Source organism: Schistocerca serialis, chromosome 11, assembly GCF_023864345.2.
Source record: "Schistocerca serialis cubense isolate TAMUIC-IGC-003099 chromosome 11, iqSchSeri2.2, whole genome shotgun sequence".
Classification (NCBI taxonomy): domain Eukaryota; kingdom Metazoa; phylum Arthropoda; class Insecta; order Orthoptera; family Acrididae; genus Schistocerca; species Schistocerca serialis.
This window is the reverse complement of record NC_064648.1, coordinates 214,079,661-214,101,353: the sequence shown is the minus strand read 5'-3', so window position 1 is coordinate 214,101,353 and position 21,693 is coordinate 214,079,661. Positions and strand designations below refer to the sequence as shown.

The 21,693-nt window shown below is 38.7% G+C and overlaps 1 protein-coding gene across 1 annotated transcript in view; it reads left to right on the top strand.

Annotated features, from left to right (window-relative positions):
- The window catches only part of LOC126426986 (uncharacterized), a 104,060-nt gene that overhangs the window by 8,399 nt on the left and 73,968 nt on the right, over window positions 1-21,693 (top strand). The window contains exon 2 of the mRNA XM_050089143.1: window positions 4,969-5,030. Coding sequence (XP_049945100.1) covers window positions 4,969-5,030 — 62 coding nt within the window. The remainder of the gene's footprint in view (window positions 1-4,968; window positions 5,031-21,693) is intronic.

The following is a 21,693-nucleotide window of genomic DNA, read 5'->3' as shown; positions in this document are numbered from 1 at the left end:
TGTTTGAATTTAGCATAAGTCCCTGTTTTTTTTCTGACCAATAAGATTTGAACCACTGTAATGCCCTGTCCACGGTCCCATCTCTCTCTAACTTGTGTAGAAGTAGCAAGTAACTGACAGAGTCAAAACCTTTGGTCAAATCACAAAAAATACCTGTGACCTTTTTACCCTTGTCTAAAGCAGAGCTTGTCTTTTCAGTGAATTCCCTGATAGTGTTTATTGTATTTTTTCCTTTTAGAAATCCAAATTGATTTTTAAGTATAATGTCATTTTATATAAGAAAGTTTTCAAGATGTTTTGCAATAATCCTTTCTATCACCTTAGCAGAAACTGGCATCAGGGAAATAGTGCAGCAGTTTCCCATGTCATCTGTTGAACCTTTCTTGAACAATGGTCTTATTTCAGCATATTTTAACACATCTGGGAAATATCCTACCTCAAATGTCTGATTAATAATTTCAGCCAATGGATAAGAAATGATATTATAAACAGCCTTGACTACAGTGGTTGGAATTTCATCCCACCCAGCTGATTTCTTGTTTTTTAAAGGCACTGCAGCATCTTCTACATCTTTTGGGATAATTCTTTTGAATGTTTTAACAGATTTGAGAACATCTGAAATAGCCCTTGATTTATTTTCATGTTTACTAATAAACAGGTTGTTATCCAATTTTCTTGCTGCCTGTACAACTTTTTTGAATGTATTCTTATATCTCTTTAGTCAGAATTTTTGTCATGTTTTAACTCATTGTGAAGTTGTCTTTTCCTGGCACTAGAAACTTTTATTCCTTGTGTAATCCAGTTTATTTTGTTGGCCACTCTTTGTTGCCAGGCTTGAGGGAGAAAGTTTAGTTGAAAAATCTAGGAAACCATTTAGGAATGTTTTGAAATTTTTTTCACTTGACACACTATTATCTAGAAGCCTGTTTATAGTTTTTTAGGAAATATATTTACATTCTCTTTCCTTTCAAAACATGTTTTCACACGGTTTGGTTTTCCTATTTTTGGAAACTGATAATATGTGTTTCAGAGTGGCTATTTCTTCTAGTACTTTAAGTGAAATTTAAATTAAAAGCATGTTTCTGAATTAAGTGACAAAGATTTACAATGTCATTATTATTATTTAATACATTTATATTAAAGTTGGCTGCAATTACATTTTTTTTTTCTTTCTGGTTTTCGGAAGTCTTTCTAATAGACATTGAAATTTAGATAAAAAGAATTTTGTTACAGCATTTCCAGGAATTCTGTAAAGAGATACAGTATTTAAATCAATTCGTTCCACAGCACAACTTTCAAAATTACCTTCCTCATTCAAACAATCGAACTCACTGTCTTTAAAATTTATTGAGTCATTTAGAAGCATGCAGCAGCCCCCATGAGACCTTTTACCTCCACAAAAACTACTGACAAGTGTAAAATGTTCAATTTTGTTTAGAATTTCTGTACTGCCTTTGTCAGCCAATGTTTGTTTAAACATACAATTTTTAAATTTGAACATTCTGAAAGTAAAACTTGGAAGTTCATCAGTTTTAGAATAACTTGGGTTACAACAAATCTAAGGCTATACCATTTATATTTGAATGCATTAGAAAATGTTTATCACTGTTTTGAATGCTTTTAAGTAAATCATATTTTCCAATATATCTACATTTTTTATTTGCAGTTGATTCTTTTGTTTTTAACATCCGTTCCACACACTGTCAGTTTCCCTGATAATTGGTGATTTTGCAAATGTCGAAAAACATTTTACTCAGTCACTGAGAATAGCCTATTTAGATGTACACAATCTACACCCAGACATTTGTTACTTACAAATTTCTTTGGGTTTATAAATACCACGCCAAGCTTATCACACTGGTCCCATCTACGTAAGAGACAGAGTGTCAATAATAATGGGACAAGAATAATGTGTGATCCACACATTGAGAAGTTAGCGGTACAAATTCAAAATGAAGTCACACTTTCTGTCTGTGATGTTTTGTAGTTAATGAAAGTTGGACAGTGAAAGAAGTAAATGGAATAGTGAACATATTCTATTGTGCTTTCACTGAACTAAATATGGTTTTCGAAACTAAGCTTCTGGTGCATCCGAAATGAAAAGTTTGCATTGGTTGGTCACATTCTGCAGATCTTGTCGAGAAAGAGAATCTTCAGGGCAGAAACATGTCGAGGCATACCGGTAAATTTTACCAAAATGGAGGTGAGTCAAAGAAACTTAATGTGTATACTTTGCTAACAATAAACTATCCCTATACTAAACACTGTTCATATTAATTCCACCTGACTTTAATCCAAGGCACTGGAAAGAAAGCTGCTATTTTGGAAGAAGCTGCTACTTCCTAATTTTTAATATGTAGCTTTGGCTTTCGGCAACTTACTATTCATTTTATTACAAAGCATTTTTCAAAGAAAATATTTTTACATCCATAAATACTGAGTGTTATTTATAGTACATTATTACTTGTCATACAGCTTTATCACAAACACTAATATTTACTATATGGCTAACATATCACTGAACCTAGATCTTCAGATAGTTGAAAGAGTAGTTAATGAGGTATGTTTTTAATTTTCTTTTGAATTGGCAGGGATTTGCAATTTCTTGCTTTATGTTGGATTGGAATTTGTTGTATATCTTCCATCAGAGTACACAACCAGGCAAAGTCTAGATGAAAATTGTTGTCGTGTCTTTATTGTGACTGTGTAAGAAACATTTCAGCTAAATCTGATTTTTATTGTCAGCAACAACAACCATTTGGGAGTAAACATGTTGGGAATTGAGTGTCAAGCCTTGTGTAAGATGTACAGTTATCTAATTTATTCAGTAGTTATACTACTTGCTGTTGTACAAACATTTTGCTTAATTACTGTAGGTGCACTCCCCCAGTGTATATAGTAAGTCCACAAGACAACAGGTAGTGACAGTGGGAAAATGAGAAAACCCTCTTGTCTTCAGAACAACACAGTGAGAGATGAGAGATGCTTCTAATGATGAAACGCTTTGAACTGAGCTGCTTAATTAGTTTATCTGTGTTCTTTTTTCTTTTCTGTAATATTTAGCCTGCCTAGTATTGGGTCCACTTTTTCAGGGTTTGGCAAATTTTACTTTGACAAATTTTATTTCCATGTGCTTTATCTTGTAGACAAGAAAAAAATCATTCTTATTTAGATGTATCAAACATATTTTGCCTGTTCATGCTGGGCGTCCTCGATGGTATTCATTTTTATGTCCTTGTCACATATCCATACATTCTTTTGCATGTACTAGGTGCACATAGTAGAGATTTCTTCCATTTTTAGGTTGCATTTAAACACTGCACTGCCCATAATATATACTTTGGCACACTGAAAGTGCTCTTACTTATTTAGTACACACAAATAAAACATTCAGTTGCAAAAGAGTGATTTTTCATATGTATACAGGGTGTTACAAAAAGGTACGGCCAGACTTTCAGGAAACATTCCTCACACACAAATAAAGAAAAGATGTTATGTGGACTTGTGTCCGGAAATGCTTAATTTCCATGTTAGAGCTCATTTTAGTTTCTTCTCCCACCTACGCTCAATGGAGCACGTTATCATGATTTCATACGGGATACTCTACCTGTGCTGCTAGAACATGTGCCTTTACAAGTACGACACAAATTGTGGTTCGTGCACGATGGAGCTCCTGCACATTTCAGTCAAAGTGTTCGTACGCTTCTCAACAACAGATTCGGTGACCGACGGATTGGTAGAGGCGGACCAATTCCGTGGCCTCCACGCTCTCCTGACCTCAACCCTCTTGACTTTCATTTATGGGGGCATTTGAAAGCTCTTGTCTACGCAACCTCGGTACCAAATGTAGAGACTCTTCGTGCTCGTATTGTGGACGGCTGTGATACAATACGCCATTCTTGAGGGCTGCATCAGCACATCAGGGTTTCCGTGCGACGGAGGGTGGATGCACGTATCCTCGCTAACGGAGAACATTTTGAACATTTCCTGTAACAAAGTGTTTGAAGTCACGCTGGTACGTTCTCTTGCTGTGTGTTTCCATTCCATGATTAATGAGATTTAAAGAGAAGTAATAAAATGAGCTGTAACATGGAAAGTAAGCATTTCCGGACACATGTCCACATAACATATTTTCTTTCTTTGTGTGTGAGGAATGTTTCCTGAAAGTTTGGCCGTACCTTTTTGTAACAGCGTGTATAATGAAGCATAACTGAAGTAGCAACTGAGAAAAAATGGCTGCAGATATTAAGAATATTTTATCTCTGTAGGGGTAAGGGAGACAACTCACTGAAGAACAACGGCCTTGAGTCATTGACAGACAAACCAAAAATGAAGGTAAACATGCTAGCTTTTGGAATAAATCCTTTTGTTCAGCTGTATTGCACCACCACTCCCCCTCCTCCCGTTCTGTCCCCACCCCCCACCCCTCCCTCCCCCAGTTGCAAGGCTTTGTGAGAGCCACAGTATGCACCAACAGCCTAATTTTTCTTGCTTAGCTCTGCCAGCTCTTCACTTTTGAGGCCTCGTATTGATTTATCTGTGGAAAGCTGTTTATGATAGCCATAGTGAGAGGCAGTTAAATAAGTCAGTATTCATCATAGGCCAGTTCTGGAATTGTTAATCTCTGCATTGCACATTCATATCTTAAAACTGGTGGGATAAGATTGTTGTTTTATTTCAAGGTGAGACCAGGATCATTGAAGTTCTTTTAGTCATGGTTTTCATTTTTTGTAGTTCTTAATTTACTTTTTACAATATTCTAAGTAAGTATCAGTATATTTTTACTGCATATACTGATAGTGCTAAATGAGGCAACTCGCTCGGTTATTGAACTGTTTATTTGTGGGGGAGAGGTGCATGCATACACAAGTGCAGGAGACTTGTATGTCCTACCTGGCACTGATTCAGTTTCTAGAATTGTAATTAAAATTACTGGCCTTTGTCTCTAATGTGTCCCTTTCCTTACAGGCACTAATATGGATGACAAACTGCTTCCGAGAGAAGTGCCAGAGCCGACAAGGTTTCCAAGTGTAAGTAAGTCGTAATATTTTTTTAATTATTAATTTTTTATATCTCTTTATGGAGATATTAGTTTGGATCATTATTGTCCCATACTTACCAGTGGAGTAGCGTTTAAAACTGTTACACACAGACTGTGGTTTCGAATGTCAACACTGAGTGTTCCGAGTTCAGCGTGCTGCTGAAAACTCAGAAACAATGTAACTTGTGCGTATGGCATGTGTTCCTCGATGTGGTATATGCGATTGCAGTGCGCTCCAGTGGCTGTTGTTGGCTGCGTCTCGCTCGCACGTCATATTGATTATTAAAGGGATGAGCATAGATTTGCTATGTTAGCTCTGTTAAAATGGACAGTTACTCCCTTGTCCATAGGCTAGTCATGTTTTGTCTGTAGTATACATAAATAAAAACTTTAATATCCATGAAAATGTTGTAAGGCAAAAAGGAATGTACCATGTTCAGTCAGTAATAACAGTGGCATACAAAAGTTCCATTACAAGTAGTGTGATGCAAATTTACAATAATTCACCATGTAAGATAAAAATGATTTTGTTATTCTTACTATTTAGTAAAATCCTAAGGCCATTCGTACTTGATCACTGTTTCTTCAGCAAGAATCACTACAATATGTGGAATACACTTAAAACAAGAACGTTTAAGTAGTGCATGCTGTTTTGTAGCTAAAACCAATCAAGCAAACAAACTGACTTCCCAGAAAGTGCATGACATGGGATATTGGAGAACATACTTTTATTAATTTAACAAGAAAGTATCAGAACCTGCTAAGAAACGCCACTGTCAGTAAAAAAAAAAAAAAAATTGTCTCCAAGGAGACGCAGACCAGTGACACATTGACATACACCTGAGAATTCTGTGACGCTACCCATTGTGCTATACGAGCACTTCTGAAAGTGTTAAACATAGGTGTGTTATTAACTGACAATTGTAACAAATTGTACCAAGAACATTGTGGATTCTCAGTGTGCCATTGCCTTGGCATACTTTAATAATATTCAAGCTACAATAATTTTTTAACCACCAATGTGATGTTTCCAGTCATTTTATCATAACTAATCATACAGTTAACAACAGGTGTTTGGGACAGGACAATATTGCGGGGTAGCAACATCAAGGTGTGGATAATCATGTGACATTGTTGTAGAGTCTGACTGTTAAGTTACAGAGGCGACCAGAGCGATGGATGCCAACACTGGGTGGAGTAGGTGGGAGACAAAAGGGAGGGTATCCAATTTCAGGGCTCAGTCCGAGAGTGTGTGGTATGTTCAGTGGAGGCATATCAGATCCTAGGTGATGAGGGTGCTTCTGACAGGAGGGCATTAGTTTGTGAATAATGCCTGTAGGGGTAGTTGTGGGACAGCTTGCCAGTCTGTCGGGAGGGGGGGGGGGGGGGGGGGGGGCATTTGATGTGGATATGGTGATAACTTTTAAAGTGTAGGTGTTGCTACTTGTCATTTGGTTTTGGGGGACAAGGTTTGAATGAGGGCTTCAGTGCAACGGGGGTTTGACGATCTTAGATTCTCACACATCAAGGTATTTGCCATTGTTTGTAACGTTTGTTCATAAATGTATCGATCTACTTCATCGCAGAGTGTGTGTTCCAGCTACCTCTTGTTTAGCTGAGGTAAGAATTCCACAATAATCACTTCCTGCTGACTATGAGTGTGATTTTTGTTGCTGGGCACGAGTGCTTGGCATGGTGCAACAGTTAGTCCGAGCTTAGCAGTGGGATTGAGATGATGCTCTTGTCAGCATGGGTCGCACGTGCTTGCTAACTGTGTTCACGTGAGACATGCCCTTTCGTAAGAAAGAATTCACTGTAATTATTCACACTGCATTATTTATGTGATAGTGAGTGGGAATAAGTTGAGTTGAGTTCAGACAATGTGCTTACTGACATTGCTCGGGTGTATTTGCTGATTTTCTTTTGTTATTCGTACCGCATTTTGTTTGCTTTGAGAATTGTAAAATGATCAGTGTTGTACGGTGACATGCACAATAGCACTAAAGCCAAGTATCTTAAAAAAGTTTGAAATTATTAATAATTGTGGTAATAAACCATGCTATTGATGATTTGCAATCACTGTTCTTAATTGAACTCATCTTAATTGACTAACTCAAACCGTCAGAAATTGAAATAAACATTTTGTAACTTCTTCGAGTGGAGAGAGGCAGCATTATCGTAATGTCGCACACCCTCGTCGAGGAAGGTGGCTTTGAATCTGAAAAAGGACAGGGTTACTTATGTTGGGAAATGAATTTTCGTTTAAATAATTTTTCATTCTCACAGAACTTAGAATTATGTAAAAGATAGTCTACTCCATCCAAAAACAAACAAATATTCTTAAATTGTGCAATGTGGACAACATGGTCTTGTATAGTATGTATTTACAGAATGAGCAATACAAACCTCAGAACTTTATCTGTAAACCTCACCGTGAAATTCAGCACCACTCTTGCAGCCCCCACTACTGGAGTTTGTTGAGCATATGTGTAATCTAAAAATGCACTTCTTTGCATCTTCTCTGTTTACTATCAATTTTAGGTGTAAGGATCACAGACAGATGAGCAGTATTCGGGTATTGGTGGAAGGAAGGTTTTGTAAGGCACTTCACTTCTGGGTGGCCCATACATCCTGAGGATTCATCCAGTGAATCTCATTCTGACATCTGCCTTACCTGCAGTTAGTTTTGTGTGGTCATTTCACTTGAAATTCCTCCATCCGCATTCTCTTAGGTATTTAATGGGTGTAATTGCTCGGTAATCATGCAGTCATACAATAATGGATCTATCTGTCTGTTTAGATACAGTACATTACTTTATTTTTTGTTGAGGGTCAAACAGATGTACATCATCATCATGTTTTCAGCTAATAGACCTAGTTGCCTGTTATGACATCCTTGCATCTCGTGTAACAGACGTGGCAGGGAAACAGGCAGTTTTGAAACCTCTGCTAGTGATACAAATTTATTCACAAAGATATAAAATAAATACAGCATGGATTCACAATGCTTGCAATTTAAAATGCCTATCACTTGAAAATGATATCACTCATGTGGCCACCATTTTCCTTCACAAACATTTCAAGTTGAAGAAGAACCAGTTACTTAATTTACCGTACAGACTAATGAACCTGGCAAAAGAAGATTGGGCATCAAGTTAATGAGAAGTCTGTCCAAAAACTTACAAGCAGAGGTGTGTGACAGCAGAGTCTCTGGTGTATTAAAGATAACCTAATAGATTAAATCTGTAAATAATGTTCTGTGTAGTCACTAATTGAGGATTTTTCGGTAGAGAGGATGGAGCACATGGTTGTAGATATAGATTTGCCCACAGATATAGATGTAACTTGAGGTATGGCCCATCAAAATGTTTAAGGATCCTTACTATCCATATTGTGTATAAATGACCTTGCAGACAAAATTAATAACCTCGCACTTGTTGCAGGCAATGTAGTTATCTATCTGAAAAATAGGCGCAGACATATTCAGTCATATCTTGATAAGGTTTCAAATTGGAGCTAAGATTTGCATCTTGCTTTAAATGTTCAGAAATGTAAAACTGTGCAGTTCATAACTTGCAAAAACATAGTATACTGCAACTAAAATACCAGCAAGTCACGATTTCAGTCAGTAAACTTGTTCGAATACCTAGATGTAACAGTTTGTAGGCATATCAAATGGAACTCCACTTAAAATGGCGCAGTGATCAGCTTAAAAAGACTGCTGATGGACAAAGCTTCTGGATATTGTGTAACTGGTTGTGGACCCAGAGAACAATAAGGATCCTGAAATATGGGTAACCAGTAGCCCAGCCAATCTCATACTATGTGGAGGGGTCAGCCCGTCGTGAGTACCACCTTCTGGTTTCTTCACCCAGTGCAGTCTCCAAGGTCGCCTCTCAGCATCTGTCGTCCTGCACCGGCCCATCTCATCTGTTCTGATTTGTGTACAGGTTGATTGGAGAAAGCGTCTCATATTTTTACAGGGGGCACTGCTAGTCAAAACAGCAAAAATTTTGCCATCAACATGACTGCAACACACACAGATCACATGAAACCCATGTCACACTTCTGTCACATGACATTCTGAAAGCTTTGGATCAAGGCAGGCAGGTAATGCAGTATCTCTTAATTTCTGAAAAGCATTTGACTCAGTACCACATCTACTTTTATTGTCAAAAGTACGATTATATAGGATATCAAGTGAAATTTGTGACTGGATTGAAGACTTTTGGTACATAGGATGCAGGTTGTTATCTTGGTTGTAGAGTCATCGTCAGATGTAGAAATAACTTTGGGTATGCTCCAGGGTGGTGTGTGGGGACCGTTGCTGTTCATGTCGCATATTTGCAGTTCTCTATAATGGAGTGCTACATGAAAGATACTGAATAAACATCAGTCAGATCTTGATAAGATGTCAAAGTGCTGCAAAGGTTGGCAACTTGCTTTAAAGATGATGGCTTTGAAGATGGCATAGTGGAATGCTGAAACTGGTTGTTGTCAAAATAAAAAAAAAAAAAATTAAATAAAAAAAAAATCATCATCTTAGTTACACAGCTGTTGGAGTATTTCATTGATATTGACAATTGCTTAACCAGCTGATGTCCCCTGTCCATGAGGGACCAATAGAGACTTGCTTTAAATGTTCAAAAATGTAAAGTTATACACTTCGTATAGTGAAAAAAATGTAATATTCTATGACTATTATGTCAGTGAGTCACTATTGGAATCGGCCAACTCGTACAAATACCTGGGTGTGACACTCTGTAGGGATATGAAATGAAATAATCACATAGGATCAGTCGTGGGTGAAACAAGAAGTAGATTTCGGTTTATTGGTAGAATACTGGGGAAGTGCAGTCAGTCTACAAAGGAGACTGCTTAAAAATCACTCGTACAACCAGTTCTGGAATATTGCTGATGTGTGTGAAACCCTTACCAATAGGACTAAATGGGAATGTTGAATATATACGCAGAAGGGCAACACGAATGGTCACAGGTTTGTTTGACATGTGGGATAGAGTCACAGAGCTACTGAAGGAACTGAACTGGCAGACCCTTGAAGATAGACGTAAAATACCCAAGAAAGTCTACTAACGAAGTTTCAAGAACTGGTTTTAAACAATGATCTTAGCAATGTGCTACAACCCCGTATGTATTGCTCACACAGGGCTTACATTAAAATTATAATTATTCTTGTGCTTCATACGTAAGTGGAACAGAAAGAAACCCTGATTACTGTTATTATGGAACATACCCCCTGCCATGCACTTCGCAGTGGTTTGCAGAGTATAGTTGTATATGTAGATTAATCGAGTTACACCCCAGGCTGTCGTACGACAGGCACCTGTACTTCCAACATTCCTTGTGGTTTCCATTTGTTGTCACACACCCTTCAGCTCTCCTCCTCACAGAGTCACAAATTTGTGTAGACACATGCTCAGATTTGGTGTTACACATGTGCACATTGTCGATGGCTGCAGAATACACCAATATCTTTAACACTTTGAAGAAGAGCAACGTAGCTTGTACATCGCATAGATTTTGCTTGAAAAAGACGAGCAACATATCTCCGCTGGCTGTTTCTCAGCTCTGTTAATATATTCCAAATTTTGTGTTGCATCTGTCGGGTGTATAAAGGTACCCTATGATGCCTGTACTATAATGAAAAAACATAGATGGCAGCACCTGTCACTTGTATTGACTGGTGAGGAATCCAGACATTGTGTATCACTTGCTTTGCAGCTTTTACGTTCATCGTGTTGCAACGCGCCGTGTCTCATGATATTACATGTATTGAAAAATGCATCAATTGTAGTCTGCTAAAAGCTTTGTATTTATTTTCAAAATGATCTTATAGTACACTACTGGAAAACGGAAAAGGGCTAGCTAACAGTCCAGTTGTCCAAAAGCTGGTAGCAACATTAGGAATAACAGAAAATCTGTATTTTGCATTGTAATAAAAACAATGCAGTGACCAGCTAATGGGCTGCTACCCTTTTGAGATGAAGTAAATAAAGTGGTGGAATAAAGCTTTTTTCACATTTTCATGATAACAATTGTAACTTCATTTGCCTATTAGTAGACATCATCTTGAATTCATTACTAAATTGAAGTGGCTTTGATACACAAAGGAGGCTTTCCCACAAGGTAGTTCACTTGTAAACAGACTCAATGGAAGATATTTTCCTATACTGAAGCTGGTTACAGAAATGTCACAGAGGCCCCAGAGAAGATGTTACGTTTGTGCAGAATGAATCGAGGCATGATCTGGAAAAGTGACAAGAAAATGTACCAGGTTCTCAAATGGTTCAAATGGCTCTGAGCACTATGGGACTCAACTGCTGAGGTTATTAGTCCCCTAGAACTTAGAACTAGTTAAACCTAACCAACCTAAGGACATCACAAACATCCATGCCCGAGGCAGGATTCGAACCTGCGACCGTAGCGGTCTTGCGGTTCCAGACTGCAGCGCCTTTAACCGCACGGCCACTTCGGCCGGCTACCAGGTTCTATTGAGAAGTACGTGAGGTAGGACTTTGCTTTCCAAAATCCTTCAAAAGTTTTAATGCTAAGCAGTTTTCAATAAAAACTATATTTTCAAAAAGATTTATTTTTAGTACCACCAGTTTCTAATTCTGTCTGCAATAAGGAAAGAAAAGATGGAAAAAAAATGTTTTGTTTTATTAAAACAACACATTATTTTTATTTCAGTATAAAAAATGATCACTGTGTAGGTCTTATGTTTCTTTGCAGTATCTCAGAGAAAAGATCTTCTTTCAAATGCAATAACCTGACGTAATTTTTTCGCAGTAGAATCTACTAAACAAAATTCTAAAAAGGCTTTGAAAAAGCACAGTACGAGTTTGTTGAATGACGCCAAAGGTGCCCAGTCCTCAAAATGTTAAATGTCCGCACAGCTGGAAATTCAAAGGATTGAAGGCAGTTGAACCTCTACCAATCTGTTGCTTACCAAATGTCGACGATAGGTGCTTTTGCACGTGGCATAGAATGTGCAGCGGTGCCCTGTAGTGCTTAAATCCTGTCCGTCATCTTTTGGTGAGAATGCTGTGGGTAATTTATTATTGCAGTTTGGCGATAAAGGGCAGCTGTTAATATGTCTGGCAAAGTATGATAAATGAATCGTACAACAATGCCGAAGGTGTGAGTTTGACGTTAAACAAACTGTACTACTCAGTGTGCATGGGTGTACAGATGTGATACTGCTAGTTACATAAGCCCAGCCACCACGGCAAGGTCATATCATATTGGATGGTAAAAATTGGTTTTTAATTTTCCGGAGGCCAAAAACCTCATAAAAAGCATCACTCAGATCAGTTTTTAACCGTCCTGAGGCTAAAACCGCAATCAAAATCAAATCGCATTATTAATTTCCGTGTGACTTTAACAAAACATGTTCGGTATGCTGTCCACTGTTTTCTGTAACAAGTTGAAATCGAAAAACAGCATGTTCCATAACTGATCGAAGTGTTTCCAGGGTCACGTTCAGAATGTGTTGCGCAATGCGTGCCTTCAATGCAACTAAGTCTTCAATCAGAACATTGAACACAACATCTTTCAGATAGCTCCACAGCCAGAAGTCACACGGATTAAGATCAGGTGATTGGAATGGCCAGCCTGTAGGGAAATGATAGCTGATAATTCTAGCATTTCTGAAATGGCGCTTGAGCAGCAGCTTAACTGGATTTGCAATGTGCGGAGGTGAACCATCTTGCTTAAAATGATCCCATCCACACATCCATGCTGTTGGAGAGCTGGAATGACGTGGTTGTGCGAAAGACACTCGTAGCATTTACCAGTGACGGTACAGGTAACAGGACCGGAAACACATCTCTTCGAAATAATATGGCCCTATGATAAATGATGCCATAAACCCGCACCACACAGTGACCTTTTCAGGATGAAGTGGTACTGGTTGATTTGCCTATGGATTTTCTGTTGCCCATATTCGACAATTCTGTGTATTGACATATCCTGTTAGATGAAAGTGGGCTTTGTCTGCCCACAAAATCTTTCACGGACAATCATTGTCTACCTCCATGCGAGCAAGAAATTCTAAAGCAAAGGTCTGTCTTGCTGACAGGTCAATAGGAAGCAACTTGTGCACATGGGTAATTTTTAATGGATCGCAAAGAAGGATGTTTTGTAGAATTTTACGCGCCATGCTCACAGGTATGTCCAATGTTCAGGCAATTCTCCGTGCACTACACGTTTGCACATCACTACTTGTCTCCTCCTGCATTGCTGTGGCCACTGCTTCCACTGACGTCAGATTAATTCGTTTTCTCCATCTACCAGGTTTCACACCAAAAGAACCTGTCTTTTTGAATTTCCGAATAATTTTCTCCAGACCCATGGTAGTCATCGGACCAACGCCTTTCTTCAAATCCTTCAGTGTCTGGAACTTCTGCAGAACAAGGTGTGCACAGTCATCATTTGTGTAATACAGCTTTACAAGCAGAGCAAAATCCTGCATTGAGACAGTCATGGCGAACATTGCAGGCGCGAAAGGAGGAAAAGCCGTGTACCTCGTGTGTTTATACCAACTTCAGTGGGTCGTGCGCATGACAGGTGTTTTCATTTACATATTCTGATACGTACAGTGCCATCTATTGATCAATTTTCACATTATTTATTTTTTCTGCCATACATTTTCCCCCTTCTCCAATAATATTGTGTTGCAATTTGACGTCATTCTGACCAACGGTGTTATGTGTGCAGTGTTTTGAAAGTTTAACTTTAATTACAATCACCCTGTATTATACTTCTCTATGTGAGTGGTACCTTATCTGTAAATAAAATGAGAGTTTTGAAGTGTAGCTCTTCTAATGTAGCACGAGGGTATTGTAGCCCGAGAACTCGTGCACGCTGCAAGTGGAATGGAAAGAGTGATTTCCCATGCAAGTGTGACCCCACAAGACCACTGTTACAGTTCCCTGCACATTTGACATTTGTTTCGAGATGTAAAATGCTCTTCCAATAACTTACATCGATAATGACATATCCACTATGTGGGTGTTCGTCATTTTTGAGTGAAGTTGAAAGGCGTACCCACTTTGATGAGTTTAGAATTTGGTACTTAGCTTATTCTTTTACTAATCTCATTCACTTTTCTCCAGGATATCAATTTTTCAATGAGTTTCATCAGTACAAAGAAATTGTACTACTTCATCTGGGAGACTCTTATGTACAAGTTATAAAGATCATTTCACTTTAACTCGTGTGTCTTTTGAAACAACTCTTTAACAGTGAAGTATAACATGTCTCTTCATTACAATTCAGTTTCCAAGACTTTCTGCCTTTGTTTTACAACAATTAAAATATAATGTCTTCTCACACGCTAAGACACAACTTATCTTAAGACAACTAAAATGTCACTGTTCTGTCTCTTCCCACATTGCATGAGCAGGCCAGACAGAGATACCGTAATAATGTACATGTAGGCTGAAGAGTTTAGTCATTTGCAAAGATATTCAACAAAGGTGTTTAAATTGTTCTTACATAAATTGACACGTAAACATTACAAAAGGTAGCATCAACATGTATGCGGTTGACTTTACTAAAATGGGCATATTTGTATCTTTGTTAATGTAACTGCACAGATGTTAAATTTGTGTCTAGTGAAATGGTAGTTCACAAGCCATAAAGATTGTATAAAAATCAAAGTTTCTATTTTCTTTTTCTAAATTTTTTTATTTTTTTCACACACAAAGTTACTGGTACGCACCAGTATCAGAGATTTCATACTACATATTAGGCTCGATTACAAGACAGGTTTCAATCTTCTGTTCGTCACAGTATCCCCTCCTGCGTATCTGGTGTATGAACTGTGTTATGTCTGTCACGATCCTTAGTCCTCGTGGTATATCGTTCCATGATTGGGAGTTGCTGAAATAACTTGCAGAAAACTTTTTTCAGTAAGAATGTGATGCTGACGATCTTGTGCTGCTACAGTTTAGCTGACGGTGTATTCACCAGGCGGGTATTACGTACACTGAACAAGATCCTTAGCATCACATTCTGGGTGAAAAAAAGTTTTCTGCAAGTTATTTCGGCAACTCCCAGACATGGAACAGCATGCCACGAGGACTAAGGATCATGACAGACGTCACACAGTTAATACACCAGATATGCGGGAGGGGATACTGTGACAAATAGAAGACTGAATCCTGTCATGTAATTGAGCCTAATACTTAGTATGAAATCTCTGATACTGGTGTGTATCAGTAACTTTGTGTATGTGGGGGGGGATTAAAAAATAAAAAAAATAAAAAAAAAAACTTTCTAAAAAAATCAATCTTTATAGCTTATGAACTACTGTTACACTGGGCACAAATTTAACATCTGTGCAGTTACATTAACAAAGATATAAATATGCCTATTTGAGTAAAGTCGACTGCATACATGTTTATGCAAACTTTTGTAATATTTTTGTGTCAATTTATTTAAGAACGATATAAACACTTTTGTTGAATATCTTTGCAAATGATTAAACTCTTTGGTCTACATGTACGTTATTACGGTATCTCTGTTTAGCCTGCTTGCGTGATGTGGGAAGAGAGAGAGCAGCCACATTTTAGTTGTCTTAAGGAGAAGTTGTGTCTTAGTGTAAGAAGACATTATATTTTAATTGTTGTAAAACAAAGGCAGAAAGTCTTGGAAATTGAATTGTAATGAAGAGATTTGTTATGCTTCATTGTTAAAGAGTGGTTTCAAAAGACACATGAGTTAAAGAGAGATGTTTTTTATAACTTGAACATAGAGTTTCCCAGAGGAAGATGTACAATTTCTTTGTACTGATGAAACTAATTGAAAAACTAATACCCCAGAGAAAAGGGAATGAGACCAGTAAAAGAATAAGCTAAGTAGAAAAAATTTTAATTCATCAAAAGATGACGAACATCCACATAGTGGATATCTCATTATCGATGTAAGTTATTGGAAGAGCATTTTACATCTCAAAACAAATGTGCATGGAACTGAAGCTGCCAAAGGCATTGACAATGGTCTTCTGGGATCACACTTGCATCAGCAATCACTCTCTCCATATCACTTGCAGCGTGCACGAGCTCTCGGGCTAAAATGCCGTCATGCCACCTTAGAAGATCTACACTTCAAAGCTCGTATTTTATTTACAGATAAGGTACCATGGACATTGCCGTTGGTGGGGAGGCTTGCGTGCCTCAGCGATACAGATAGCCGTACCGCAAGAGCAACCGCAATGGAGGGGTATCTGTTGAGAGGCCAGACAAACGTATGGTTCCTGAAGAGGGGCAGCAGCCTTTTCAGTAGTTGCAGGGGCAACAGTCTTGGTGATTGATCTGGCCTTGTAACACTAACCAAAACAGCCTTGCTGTGCTGGTACTGTGAACAGTTGAAAGCAAGGGGAAACTACAGCCGTAATTTTTCCCGAGGGCATGCAACTGTATGGTGAAATGATGATGGCATCCTTTTGGGTAAAATATTCCGGAGGTAAAATAGTCCCCCATTCGGATCTCCGGGCGGAGACTAATCAAGAGGACTTCGTTATCAGGAGAAAGAAAACTAGCGTTCTACGGATTGGAGCGTGGAATGTCAGATTTCTTAATCGGGCAGGTAGGTTAGAAAATTTAAAAAGGGAAATGGATAGGTTAAAGTTAGATATAGTGGGAATTAGTGAAGTTCGGTGGTGGGAGGAACAAGACTTTTGGTCAGGTGAATACAGGGTTATAAATACAAAATCAAATAGGGGTAATGCAGGAGTAGGTTTAATAATGAATAAAAAAAATAGGAATGCGGGTAAGCTACTACAAACAGCATAGTGAACGCATTATTGTGGCCAAGATAGACACGAAGCCCATGCCTACTACAGTAGTACAAGTTTATATGCCAACTAGCTCTGCAGATGATGAAGAAATTGATGAAATGTATGATGAAATAAAAGAACTTATTCAGATAGTGAAGGGTGACAAAAGTTTAATAGTCATGGATGACTGGAATTCGGTAGTAGGAAAAGGGAGAGAAGGAAACGTAGTAGGTGACTATGGATGGGGGGTAAGAAATGAAAGAGGAAGCCGCCTGGTAGAATTTTGCACAGAGCACAACTTAATCATAGCTAACACTTGGTTCAAGAATCATGAAAGAAGGTTGTATACATGGAAGAAGCCTGGAGATACTGACAGGTTTCAGATAGATTATATAATGGTAAGACAGAGATTTAGAAACCAGGTTTTAAATTGTAAGACATTTCCAGAGGCAGATGTGGACTCTGACCACAATCTGTTAGTTATGAACTATAGATTAAAACTGAAGAAACTGCAAAAAGGTGGGAATTTAAGGAGATGGGACCTGGATAAACTGACTAAACCAGAGGTTGTACAGAGTTTCAGGAAGAGCATAGGAGAACAATTGACAGGAATGGGGGAAAGAAATACGGTAGTAGAAGAATGGGTAGCTCTGACGGATGAAGTAGTGAAGGCAGCAGAGGATCAAGTAGGTAAAAAGACGAGGGCTAGTAGAAATCCTTGGGTAACAGAAGAAATACTGAATTTAATTGATGAAAGGAGAAAATATAAAAATGCAGTAAATGAATACAAACGTCTCAAAAATGAGATCGACAGGAAGTGCAAAATGGCTAAGCAGGGATGGCTAGAGGACAAATGTATGGATGTAGAGGCTGATCTCGATGGGGGTAAGATAGATGCTGCCTATAGGAAAATTAAAGAGACCTTTGGAGAAAAGAGAACCACTTGTATGAATATCAAGAGCTCAGATGGAAACCCAGTTCTAAACAAAGAAGGGAAAGCAGAAAGGTGGAAGGAGTATATAGAGGGTCTATACAAGGGCAATGTTCTTGAGGGCAGTATTATGGAAATGGAAGAGAATTTAGATGAAGATGAAATGGGAGATACGATACTGCGTGAAGAGTTTGACAGAACACTGAAAGACCTGAGTCGAAACAAGTCCCCGGGAGTAGACAACATTCCATTGTAACTACTGACAGCCTTGGGAGAGCCACTCCTGACAAAACTCTACCATCTGTTGAGCAAGATGTATGAGACAGGCGAAATACCCTCAGACTTCAAGAAGAATATAATAATTCCAATCCTAAAGAAAGCAGGTGTTGACAGATGTGAAAATTACCGAACTATCAATTTAATAAGTCACAGCTGCAAAATACTAACTCGTATTCTTTACAGATGAATGGAAAAACTGGTAGAAGCCGACCTCGGGGAAGATCAGTTTGGATTGTGTAGAAATGTTGGAACACATGAGGCAATAATTACCCTACGACTTATCTTAGAATAAAGATTAAGGAAAGGCATACCTACGTTTCTAACATTTGTAGACTTAGAGAAAGCTTTTGACAGTGTTGACTGGAATACTCTCTTTCAAATTCTGAAGGTGGCAGGGGTAAAATACAGGGAGCAAAAGGCAATTTACAATTTGTACAGAAACCAGATGGCAGTTATAAGAGTCGAGGGGTGTGAAAGGGAAGCAGTGGTTGGGAAGGAAGCGAGACAGGGTTGTAGCCTCTCCCCGATGTTATTCAATCTGTATATTGAGCAAGCAGTAAAGGAAACAGAAGAAAAATTTGGTGTAGGTATTAAAACCAATGGAGAAGAAGTGAAAACTTCGAGGTTCGCCGATGACATTGTAATTCTGTCAGAGACAGCAAAGGACCTGGAAGAGCAGCTGAACGGAATGGACAGTATCTTGAAAGGAGGGTATAAGATGAACATCAACAAAAGCAAAACGAGGATAATGGAATGTAGTCGAATTAAGTCGGATGATGCTGAGGGAATTAGATTAGGAAATGAGACGCTTAAAGTAGTAAAGGAGTTTTGCTATTTGGGGAGCAAAAATAACTGAAGGTGGTCGAAGTAGAGAGGATATAAAATGTAGACTGGCAATGGCAAGGACAGCGTTTCTGAAGAAGAGAAATTTGTTAACATTGAGTATAGATTTAAGTGTCAGAAAGTCGTTTCTGAAAGTATTTGTATGGAGAGTAGCCATGTGTGGAAGTGAAACATGGACGATAAATAGCTTGGACAAGAAGAGAATAGAAGCTTTCGAAATGTGGTGCTACAGAAGAATGCTGAAGATTAGATGGGTAGATCACATAACTAATGAGGAGGTATTGAATAGGATTGGGGAGAAGAGAAGTTTGTGGCACAACTTGACTAGAAGAAGGGATTGGTTGGTAGGACATGTTCTGAGGCATCAAGGGATCACCAATTTAGTATTGGAGGGCAGCGTGGAGGGTAAAAATCGTAGAGGGAGACCAAGAGATGAATACACTAAGCAGATTCAGAAGGATGTAGGTTGCAGTAGGTACTGGGAAATGAAGAAGCTTGCCCAGGATAGAGTAGCATGGAGAGCTGCATCAAACCAGTCTCAGGACTGAAGACCACAACAACAACAAGGTACCATTCACAGAGAGAAGTATAATACGGGGTGATTATAATTAAAGTTAAACTTTCGAAACACTAGAAATAAGACCACTGGTCAGAATGACGTCAGATTGCAGTGGAATATTATCGGAGAAGGGGGAAAACGTATGGAAGAAGAAAAAAAATATTGTGAAAATTGATAATAGATGGCGCTGTACGTGTCAGGATACGTAAATGAAAACACCTGTCATGCGCACGACCTTTTGAAGTTGGTATACACACACTGGGTACACAGCTTGTCATCTTTTCATGGCTGTAATGTTCACCATGACTGTCTCAATGCAGGATTGTGCTCTGCTTCTAAAGCTGTATTGTTTTCCATCATTGTGTGGAACAGTAGGAATCCATATTACTATCTACGTTTTTCACTAACTCAGCAACATTGGTCTTCTGCTCAGGCCTGCACAACTTGAAATGATGCATATGGAATGACTCTTGTTGGAGACAGTTGCAAGTGCCAAGTCTGACAAGAATATCATAGTCGGAGGGCCAGAAACAGAGTTAAACCCAGCCAACATAGCTTACACCACTGATTGCTGACTGCTCACCACACAAGCAGTATGGCCTGTATCTCAACGAGTATTAGTTCATAGGTATAAGTTTATAGAACACTACTTTTTTTCCAATTTGTAGTCATTATTGTCTTCTCTCTTTCTTTCTCTCTCTCTCTCTTTGTCTGTGTGTGTGTGTGTGTGTGTGTGTGTGTGTGTGTGTGTGTGTGTGTGTGTGTTCCCTCCCAGTTATTTTTGATGTGTTTTGTGACCTCACAGGTTTCCTCAGCCTTCCTGAATAGCAGTGTACTTCTGGGTGGCTCAGCTGAATTCTGTCCATATTATACCCAATATTTTGACGACTGACCCACTCTTCTTCTTCAGGTGCTGCGAATTGTGCCGCCTTGTGTAATTGCTGCCTGAGCTCCAACCACACTGTGAACTGTATTTGGTCTCATGCCGCTATTCGTACCCGATTGTGAGTCGACTCTTGATGCCCACTGTGTCTTTTGACTTTCCCGAGTTTTTCAAACTGTGCGCTGTTAGGTTAAGTTCACATTCTTGCAGCTTTTCGTAGAAATGGTAGATGATAGCCAGCAAGATCTCACTGAATTGAGTGTCTAGCCCCAAACCTTGTTAAAATTAAGGTATCTATACCCATTTATTAGTTTGTCTGACGTCTTTGATTCAGTAGTCTCCTTAATTACATTGCCTCAGAAGCTTGGTGTTTGCACCACGATACTCGTCTGGTGATGAGTGTATTTGAGACAGTGCTTGGCAACCATCGATTTGTACAGTTGTTTCAGTCTGGTGTATCCGTGACGTTCCTCGAACCTCTCATCAACTGTTCTAATAGCTTGCACCGTGTAAGACATTTGTGTGGAATGCAGTACACACTTGGCTCTCAGAGACCTAGAGCGTCTTTAACATTACAAAGAAGACTTTTTATCTTTGTTGACGATAGTGAAAGACACTGAAATCCATATTTCTGTAGGAGTCCCCAGTCACTCCAGATACTGGGCCAGTGCGAGGTAGATAAGTGATTCTTAGTTCTCTTTTTCTGTGTGTCTCAACCTCTTTCTTTTGCAATCTTGATGTTGACTGCAAAGCCTGTTGAATGAGTCTGCATCCCTTAGGGAGACTGTTCGAGGGTTTGTAATACTTTCATAAGCCACTCCTTGTCTGCTAGTGTAAAGAACTTCATAGACCAGAGTCTTCAGCATCAATTTTGTCTGTGAGGAGTGGTGACAGCTTGAGGTGTAGAGATATAAAAAATTGTGTGCATGTTTACTATGTACACTGTGACCCAGGGATTTTGCCCAGTTTTGTATTAACCAACAAATTAAGGAAAGATAGCCAGCCTCTTTTTTCTAAGCTCTGTCATAAATTTTATATAAGAATGGATATAGTTAAGATATTCCAAACACTCTTAAAGGTTTTCCTTTCCATGCGGTCACATGACAAACATGTCATGCATGTAAGAACAGATTCATTGGTTTGAACTTTGCAGATTCTAGTGCCTTTGCTTCAAAATGTTCCATGTATGGATTTGTGACTTCAGGCATAAGGGCTAACTGCTGCAACACCAACAGTATGTTAATAATAATTTGTGGCATAAAGGAAAGAAGTTGATGTCAGAATATGCCTAAAAAGTTATGTGAAACAATTGATTACTTCCAAGGATTTACAAAGTGGGACTATTGTGAAGAGG